Below are 9,967 nucleotides of genomic sequence, written 5' to 3'. Positions count from 1 at the left end.
TTCCTCTCCCTCCGCCTCCCGGCGTGCAGCTTTGTTTCCCCGCCCCAACTCAGCTGCAACAGCCAATCAGCAGCCGCGTAAGCCCGGGCCTGCTTCCGTAACTGGAGGCAGCGAAATGAAAAAAACCATTAAAAACCGGCGTCTTCGCGTGACGTTCCGCGGTGGGCGGGCGGAACTCTCGCGAGATCAGGTGCCGCAGACGCAGCCATGTTGCGGCCGCCTCGGCCGGGGGGCCTCCCTTGCTGCCTCGCCGTGGCGCTCTGCCTCGGCCTCGCCTCCGCCTCTAGTCCCGCGAGGGGCGCGGAAGCTCCGTGCGAAGGTGAGGGGCTGGGGGTGGGGGAGGCTGCGGGGTCAGGACCCACGAAATAGGGGGCGGGGAGGGACCTGAGAGGAGCGCATGGCAGTCCCGCACGTGTGCACGCACAGACACGTGAATTTGTACATCCGTTTGTGCTTGGCTCGCCGGAGCTTAAAGGCAAGACCTTCCCCCCACACCGGCACGTGGAAAGAGAGAGGGAGAAGAGACCCGGAATACGGGGCGAAACACAGGAGGTGGCATTTCGCATTGGAATATGGGACAGCCCCACTTTGTACGCCACACATAGAGGAAAACACACAACCACACATCCATTTGGTCTGAGGTTTAAAGGGCTCCCAGTCAGCCGCCAGTGTGCTATGTTATGGTACGTGCTTTTGTGTTGTAAAGCCACCCTGTGATCTCCAAGTGAACGGCAGTTTATTAAATAAAATAAATAAATTAATAATAAAATTAAATAAAAACGCCTGTTTGTGTTTGTTGCAGTTCTTCTAAATGGTGCAAAATTGGAACGTTTGTTTGTTTTGCTAAGCTTGCAGCTGTGGCACAATACTAACTCCCTGCTGTCAATGTTGCTGTTGATGGGACCCCCTCAAAACAGTGCGATTTACATTTGGGCTGGACCATTTCCCCCCCTTTTTGCTGCTTTTTAAATGATAGCTTTTAAGTAGATCTGCATGTTAAAATACAAGATTTGGACAAACTCAGCCCTCCAGCTGTTTTGGGACTACAACTCCCATCATCCCTGACCACTGGTCCTGTAAGCTGATGCCTGATGGGCATTGTAGTCCCAAAACAGCTGGAGGGCCGAGTTTGGCCATCACTGCGTTACAAGTTGATGCTCAGTGCAGAAGTCCCATTTTATGTTATAAAACGTATATACCACTTGATTGTAAACCTCAGAGGTTTACAAATAGTACATGTGTACGTATATGGGAGGGGATATATGGATTTGTTTTCATTCATGTTTTCATTATGTATTTAGAGTTTTTATTTTGTATTTTTATGCTGTGAATAGCCCTGAGATCTTTGCATGGAAGGCAGAATACAAATTTAATAATAACAACACACCCTCACTGAGAACTCAGTTATATGTAAGGAACTATGTTTTGAATGGTTTGAGCCTTCAGAATAAATCATGGTTCAAAATAAGGGTTTTGTGAAACAGGTGATGAAACACCAGCTCCTTATTCATATTGGCAACCTAAGGGCAGGGGATTAAAAGCACTCCTTTAGCAAGTGTGTTTTCAAAATCAGCGTGCATCCACTCAGGAGGGATTGGAGTATCAGAGAAATTCATGACATGCTCTAGAGCCCGGTGCGATGGTCCTCAGGATTTGAACCCATGATCTGCAGTGAAGCAAAAGTACCACAGCATAACCTAAGTGAGCACACTTTCCCAGGGCCTTTAACAATGTCCAAATCTGGATGGGGGCACGGTGCTGCATTAATCAGGGTCCTTCTCAATTGGGGGGGGGGGGGATTCAACCAGTAGCTGTTTCTGCTGTCCTGGAATTGGACCCAGGAAGGGGCTCACTGGTTCACACAGAAGGACTGATTCTTTCCCATTAAAGAACCAGAGAAAGTACCGGTACATGATCTACATGATCAAGAGCTGTTGCCTGTGGTATGATAAAACATAGATCACAACTTTCTCTCTGCTAGTTCATATAAATAAAGCTACCCTATAGGTAGCAAACTTGTCTACACGGGCCAGCAACCACTTAGTTTTCAAATCATCTATCAACCTTTTATGAAATTCTGAAACAAATAAAAGAACCTACCTCTAGAGGAACTGGACAGAAGAATAAGTACTGGATATTTCCAACTGCGCTTTTGTAGTTTCTTCTACAATATGGGAAGTGAACTTCATTTACTGCTGATTTTGATCATTTTTAAATGTTTCTATTTTTTTTTTTAACTGTCTTTATTGATATCTTTAATATTTATTGTAAACTGGAGGTTTCATTTCAATCAAGTGATAGATTAATTGTGTCGAATAAAGATGAATTAAATGTTCTCTTTGGCAGTAGCGAGAAATATTTTTTTTATTTTTCACATAAGAGAGAAGATCACCTGTGTGTATGAGGATCAGTGTGCATATCCAAGCCCTCTTCCGAACATGATGTCCATCTATAAGCAAGAGAACCACATTGTTTTTATTTGGCTATATAGAGGAGGTGACTTGAAAGGCTTTTGGGGGCAGAAAGCAGCCTATGAATATAAGTAGTGGGCTTTCTTCACACTGAGTGTAATGTTCGCTGACTCCTTTAGGTGCTATGCCTCCCAACAACTTTCTGGCTTTTTCTGGTAGCCATGATGGGTCAGTGTAGAGGTCAGATCCCGCCCAAGAGTCACCAACTGCCCCCCCTTAATGCCAGCCCTGCACAGTAACGGCAGGGCTGTCCTACAAGGGGCAGGGAACCCCAGGCGCCAAAGGGAGGATTGTCGTACCGGCAACACAAACCCTCCAACATTCCTCAGGTGAAAGAAAATAGGGACATTTCTCCCCTCCCACCCCCAATTTCTCTCTCGCCCTCTGCAAAGCATGTCCTGTCAGAAGAAGGATGAGCGCCCAGTGGTGGAGCTGGGTGCTCTGGCACCCGGAGGGGCACACATACCGTGCACCCGGGGGCAAGCGATCTGCCCACGGGGGTGGGGACAAACCGCCCCCGGGACCTATCTTGGCACGGCAATCCTCCCCGGGGCGGATCTCAGTACGGCTGTGCGATCCTCCCTGGGGGCTGCCCCCTTGCGACTCCCAAGCCTACAGCAAGCGAGGGGAAGGGGGAGAGCTGCAGCAGCCGCTTTGCTGCTCGCTGGGCTTGGGGGAGTCGTGGGCAGGGGGTGCGTGCTAAATGTCACCCCCCCTTCAGGATGACACCCAGGGTGTCCCGCGCCCCCTTCCTATGCCCCTGTGAGTGCCAACACCACTACAGGGCACAGTACACATGCCCTCCACTGTCCTGAGAAAACTCTAGTCCCGATTTTATTTTATTCTTCGGAAGATTTACAAAAAGAAAAACACCCAAGAAATAAATTTAGAAAGGGGCAAGATTAGCCGTGGATGCACAAAGCATTTTTTGTTTAAAGCAAGACTCTGCTCTTCTGCCCCTTTGTTCCCTCCCAGGGCAACCCTGCCCTCGGCCTGCCTCTCAGAGCATCATGCAAGGCTGGGCTCCTCTCCTGCCTCCAGCAGCCGCTATGAGTTGCCCAAGGGAGGAAACTGGCAGCACTGGCCATGGGATGCTGGCTTGCAGTCGCCACTGCTGCCACCCAGTCGCTCAGGACTAGCACCTGCTCATCCACTGGCAGTGGCAGCACTGGTGGGAGAACTGGTGACATTCCAGGATCAAATCAGAAGCTGGGATGGAAAATAGGGACACTTGGAGGGTATGGCAACAACTGTTTTATGCTTGTTCAATGCACACATGGTTGTGCACACACATCGCTGCAACCTGGAAGTGGCTGGAAAAGTGGGGCGGCACGGGCTTACACACACTCTGCCAGCTCGCATGGGGGCCAGGAATGCACCCACCCACCCATGCAAATTGTGTGTGCCTGGATTCCTTAGTGTGTGCCCTCTTGCTTGCCTTGAAGAGATCTGTGAGGGGTGGGGGTTGAAACCTCAGACTTTTTGTGTGGTTGCAACATCGCCTACTGAAGAAAGATTATTATTTAAATTTATGTTAAAAAAAGGCCTGGGTTAGTTCAATTGGCAGAGCCTGAGACTCTTAATCTCAGAGTTGTGGGTTTGAGGTCCATGGTATTGCAGGGGGTTGGACTAGTTGACCCTCAAGGTCCCTTCCAACTCTGATTCTGTGATCTTTCGTTCCACCTCCTTTTGTCTGTGGCTTCACAACAGAGGCCTGGCCGGGGTGAGTGGAATGGGGAGAAGCCCCAGTCCCACCCTTGCCCCATTTTTTCCATTTCCCCCCAATTATTTCCAAAAAATATGGGGAAATGTGCCCCCCCCCAGTTTTTTCCCTCCCCACCCCTCCAGGCCTTCTCATCTCTAGCCCTGCCCAGCACTTCTGTCTGACCCCTGGAATGCCCCCTGCTGCTGTCCTCAAGGGAAAGGCAAGGGTCTTTCCCTGGGACACAGTGATGAGTAGGGGGCCTAAGTGGGGTCACTGGAAGGCAATAATAAGCATCTCAGCATGGGGCCATTTCCAGATGTGCATGCGCTGCAAGAATGGCAAGCCATTCTGTGTGAAGTTAGTCATTTTAAAATTTATTTTCAACTTTGTTTTCTGTCCAAAGCACTCTGGGTGTGTCTGTTATTTTATATTTTACCTTTTTCTTACACAGTGTGTCAAGATTTTTTGAAAAGATTTTATAGTTCTTTAAAAGAAAAGCGCTCTGATTTCTCCGTGGCTTCTATTGAGAATGAATTAGTCAGGAGCTGCATGAACACAAAAGGAAAAGAAAACCGCTTGGTATGACTTCGTACTCTTTTCCCCCTTGGGAATGCTTCCAGTGCTTAGGCTGTGTATACACACTTTACCGTAAAAGCACATTCATAGCCTGGGAGATTGCAGTCAAACATAACTATGCATGAGTGCCAGTTAATGCATGAAGGGTAAGACTGCACAGAGTTAGATTCCTAGACTCCGCCTGGTCACCCCCCTCCTCTTTTCCAATGAGGGAGGAAGTGGAGCTTTCTCTCCCTGTTCCTTCTCTTTCCATGCCATGTAACCAACCAAGGAAGACATGCCAGGGCAAGCTCCAAGCCAACTTTCTGTATTTTCAACTCATGAGTATTCTGCCTGTGCTCTTCTTGCTGCTATTTGGATAAATGCGTGAATCTGACCTTTGGAATGTTTTGTAAGTAAAGCATTTCAAGCTTAAGAGTGTGTGGTCTGTTCATTGCAGGAGGGGTAGAGAGAGGGGAGTGCTTTGCAAGAGGACTAAAAGGGATATATAAAAGGTTTTGGCAGCCTATATTCCTATACTTCACTATCCTGCTTGACTTTGTGAGTTTAAACTCTGCAACTAGGGGCTCTCTCTAGCTAGAGAGTTAGTTTAGTCCCACGCTTTGAATCCAGGCACCTGGCCGATTCCTTTGTGATTCACCCCACACAAGTGGGTCACAGGGATTCTATTTTCACGCACACAAAACACATTCTTTTCCTGAAAGAAACTGTAGTTCTCCCCTCACAGAGCTATAGTTCCCAGCAACAAGCTACAGTGCCCAGAATCCTTTGAGGAGCAAAAATGTGCTTTAAAGGTAGAGTGCATGCATGGGAGAGGAGGAAGAGGGAAGCCGCTTTCCCCCAGGGAAGCAGGACCTTTAGTGATGAATCAGAGCAAACTGCTTCAGGCTTCCCAAAGATTTGCTCCAGTTGTTCCAATTAGTGCTAAAGAGCAGGTTTTCCAGAGGAAAGCAGCAGAGCAAAGGCAGAACCACTTGGACCCGTGCTTTCTAGGCACGAGGCAAGTGGAAGTATGAGTGAGCCCTAACTCTGCACTGGTACTGACAAGATTTCTATTCTTGTAGTGCTACTACATAGGAGCCACAAGTGATGCAGCAACCAAGATAATTGGTGAAGTCAGCCGCCCAATGAGTGCTCACATACCTGTGCCAAAGATCTGTGAGAAGCTGAAGAAAATCGACATTCAAATCTGTGAGCTCAAATACGGTATGATGAAATCCCTGTGCAAAACAAAGGAGGGCATAGCAAAATAGGCATATTGGAGACAAAGGAGCCCAGGTTCAGACATGGCACTAAACCAAACCACGGCTTAGCTCTGGGCATCTGCAGGATCGGGGAAGAAGAGAAGCAGCTGGGACTTGTGTTGCATGGACTCACTCATTTGCACTTGGCCATGCTCTGCAAACGGGGCGTGGAAATTAGAACCTAGACTCTGTGATTGGCAGCAATGAGAGGCTTTTTCTATTGTTATTTTCAACATGGGAAATTATGTTTTTTCAAGAATGTGGTAGGCTGAAGAGAGGGCAGCCAGGTTGCAAGCCAAGGCACACTTACCTGGTGGCAGGGCCTTTTTAAAATCAGAATGCGCTGGAATGGCGTTTCAGCACCTCTCAGCTGGGCCCTGGAAGTGGGGGGAGAGACCTGACCAGCCTCAGCAAAGCCCTGTTGCACCTCCGGCTCACAAGGACATCCTGTACGGGCTCCAGAGTGGGTCCCCTTGTGACTTGGATGTTCAGCGGAGCTTTGCTGAGGTTCTTCAGCCTCCCAGCTAACAGCTGACGCACAGGAAAGCCCCACCTCAGCTGAGCAAGCCCCCCGCCACTCTGAGCCAGAGGGGGGAGCTCATTAAGGTGCTCAGCTGAGGCAGGCTTGTGGGGAGACCCCCTTTCCCTCTTTGAGGGAGGTGCGTTCCGGCACCTTTTCATCTAGATGAAAAGCACTGCCTGGGAGCATATGCCATGAAATACAGTGGAACTTACTTTTGTATAAACATGCACAAAATTGCTTGGGCTTTTGGTTCAGGCTGTCCTAGTCACTATGCAGATTTCAGGTTGTACCCAGGGCTGCTGGAGCAAAGAAGCAAGTTATAGCTTATCCCTCACATTTTTGAAAATATAATTTCTATCAGTTAGAATGAGGACTAACAAAAAAAAGGTGCTTCTTTACACAACATCCATCATTGTCCTGGCCGGCACATTCGCAGAAGAGCAGCCCATGAACTGACAAGACTCCAGGTGTTGGGATGAAATCAGGCCAGTTCTTTATGGGCTGCAGAATGCAGGGTGCAGGTCAGCGTGGCAATAGCGCCAGGATTGGTTTGCCATCAACTCACCTGCTGCTGGTGGAATGGGATCCGCTGGGTTTGGACCAACCATGCCACAGTGCTGAGCCCTGTTGTGGTGCAAGCCAAGCTGGCAAGGTCTGACTGGGCAGCCGGGTGAGGATTCCCACCAGGCAGAGACCCAACCTGAGCTTGGGGCATGCCAGGCAAATTCGCCCCTCAGGCCCCTTAGGGATACCCGCCTTCACTCCGTTGATCCTGCCCAATGCCATTCCCACCCCTATACATACAACGTTATTCCCCCTAAGAAAAAACAAAAAAAAAGGGTCATGTGTTTTACTGAGGGAATGGTGGAAAAACTCCCATCCAAGAGCCTATCGGGTTGAGAGAAAAAATTCCTTTCCTGCCCTGTCAACCAGCAACCCAGATAGCTCAGTAAAGGCTTTAAGCTGAGCAGGGACACCAGCTCCTGGGGGCCGAGGCCTCCCCCCTAATATTTTTTGGGTAGCAGTGTCCCCCCCTAATGTCCAAAAGCAGCCCCAATGGCCAACTCCTCCTCCTCCTGCCACAGAGGGGAAGGAGCGTCGAAGCCGCCTCCCGCGGGTGGCAGCACCAGGAGGAGGAGGAGGAGGAGGAGGACCACCGGCCATTGAAGTCACACGGCCAACAACTTTGGCTTCACTCCTCCAGACATCCTGAAGTCACGCATGTGACGTCGGCCCCCACAATTGCCCTCACAAGCTGGTGCCTCTGAACCTGAGGGTTAAGCTTGTGGAGCAAAATGGAACTAAACTCTGAAGGGGGAAGTCTTACGTAGGCCTCACTCCCCTCAACTTGCCATGGGAACCCAAAGACCCAAGGGAGAATCTGTCCCGTTGACCCCTGTCGAAATAAGATGTAGACGGGACTCGCCTCATTTTCTGGGCCACACTGCCCCGTGTGGATTGGGCCCAGAATGGAATACATGGAATTCACTGCTGCAAGATGCACTGGTGATCTGTACCTTGGATGGCGTTTAGAAAGGAGTGGGGGAAATAATAGATCTGTCGAAAGATAATAGGTTTGATAACCAAATGTTCATGGGGGGTATACTAAGTGCGAGGGATTCCAGCCCACCTTCCTTCCTTGTGAGATTCCATGGGCATCTGTCTGCCTGCTGGAGGCGTCCTGTAGCATGAGCATGCGAGCTGGAAAAGCAATATTCTCCTCATAGGATCATGAGCTCCTTGTCTATAATACCACAAATAAAATTAATAGAGCTTGTGATTCAGGTTGTTTGTTTTTACAGAAATGGAACTGGATTTAACAGCGGTAGATCTCTCTAAGATGAAAGTGGCTGAGCTGAGGAAGATCCTGGACAGCTGGGGAGAAGTGTGCAGAGCATGCATTGAAAAAACGGACTTTGTGGATCTGATTAGAGCACTTGCACCAAAACATACAGCTGCATCTTCCAGAGCTGACCTCTGATGGAATGCCTGATCTTACTTCATGCAGTTATATCTCTAAGCATAAACCCCGAAATATTAATAGTTCCAAGGAATTTGTTATAAATAAATGTTAATAGAAGTTCCTGGGCCTTGAAATACTTTTGTGGTAAAGTATAAAGAGAACTTGAGTAGATGAGAAAAATAAGGCACAAAAGACCTGTGATCCTACACACACTTACCTGGGAGTTGTTCTTGGCATCTGTCTGTCTGTGTAGGGTTTACTCCGTAGCATTTTCTGCCCCTAAAAATGTCCTCCATGGACTTCAGTAGGACTTACGTCTGAGGAATCATAGAATATTAGAATTGTAGAAGTGGAAGGGACACCAAGGGTCATTTAATCCAACCCCCTACAATGCAGAAATCGTGGCTAAAGCATCCATGGCAGATGGCCACCCAACCTCTGTTTAAAAATCTCCAAGGAAGGAGAGTCCACCACCACCACCCAAGGGAGAACATTCCACTGTCGAACAGCTCTTACCGTGAGAAAGTTTTTCCAAATATTTAGTCAGAATCTCCTTTCTTGTAACTTGAAGCCATTGCCTTGAGTCCTACCCTCCAGAGCAGGAGAAAACAAGTACTGTATACTCCCTCCTCTATGTGACAGCCATTCAGATATTTGAAGGCTGCTATCATAGCTCCTCTCAGTCTCCTCTTTTCCAGGCTAAACATACTCAGCTCCTTCAAGCGATCCTGGATCATCTTGGTTGCCCTCCTCTGCACGCGTTCCAGCATGTCAACATCCTTCTTAAACTGGGGTGCCCAGAATTGGACACAGTATTCCAGGTGTGGTCTGACCAAGGCAGAATAGAGTGGTATTATAACTTCCCTTCAGCTGTGTCTCCGTTCCTTTTTGGGCGATGGTGACTGGACTATTGATCCTAAGCTAATTAGCTGCCCAGCCCAGCTTGACATCCCCCACCAAGTGCCCCCCGAACCCACCTCTCTCAACCGACTCTCAACTGCCTCCCCCCCCCTCCTCTGGCAATCTGCACAGAATTTTGCTTAATGGTTGCCATCAATTTGATTTTAATTAATTTTTATAATGAAATGTTTTTAGAACTGTTGGATTATTTTGATTGTTGTTAGCCGCCCTGAGCCCAGCTTCGGCTGGGGAGGGCGGGATATAAATAAAATTTATTATTATTATTATTATTATTATTATTATTATTCAGACTCCCTTTCCAAGTCTCCTCCAATCTTCTCCACCAGAATTCCACCCCCCCCCCCCGCTTAACGTTCCCTTTGGAATTCGAAGAGAATTACCTTAATTACAATATCACACACAATATTGTTATAGATTGAGGGAGGATCCCACCAAACCCTAGAAATTAATAGATGGTAGGATTTGGGATTATTTGGGTTTTGAAGGGAGAAATACAAGCTGCAGAGGAATTCCTGGGCTAGCCTATGCAGAAGGGCCTGGCCAAGCGAGGGCCATTAGGAAACA

General features: G+C 48.3%; 1 protein-coding gene across 2 annotated transcripts; it reads left to right on the top strand.

Annotated features, from left to right (window-relative positions):
- Positions 1-109: 109 nt before the first annotated feature.
- Positions 110-8,602, top strand: CDNF (cerebral dopamine neurotrophic factor). Of its 2 annotated transcripts, XM_028745482.2 has the most exons (4): positions 140-319; positions 4,628-4,755; positions 5,817-5,958; positions 8,322-8,602. In XM_028745482.2, exons 1-4 carry the CDS (start codon positions 208-210, stop codon positions 8,498-8,500), a joined length of 561 nt encoding a protein of 186 aa, XP_028601315.2. In that variant the 5' UTR covers positions 140-207; the 3' UTR covers positions 8,501-8,602. The 2 variants fall into 2 exon arrangements, with proteins under 2 accessions (XP_077791823.1, XP_028601315.2); XM_077935697.1 differs by lacking the exon at positions 4,628-4,755 and having other exon boundaries at positions 110-319.
- The last annotated feature ends 1,365 nt before the right edge of the window (positions 8,603-9,967 follow it).

The sequence above is a fragment of the Podarcis muralis genome, chromosome 10, assembly GCF_964188315.1.
Source record: "Podarcis muralis chromosome 10, rPodMur119.hap1.1, whole genome shotgun sequence".
Classification (NCBI taxonomy): Eukaryota; Metazoa; Chordata; class Lepidosauria; order Squamata; family Lacertidae; genus Podarcis; species Podarcis muralis.
Note: the sequence above shows the minus strand (reverse complement) of the source record. Positions and strands in the feature narration are given on the sequence as shown.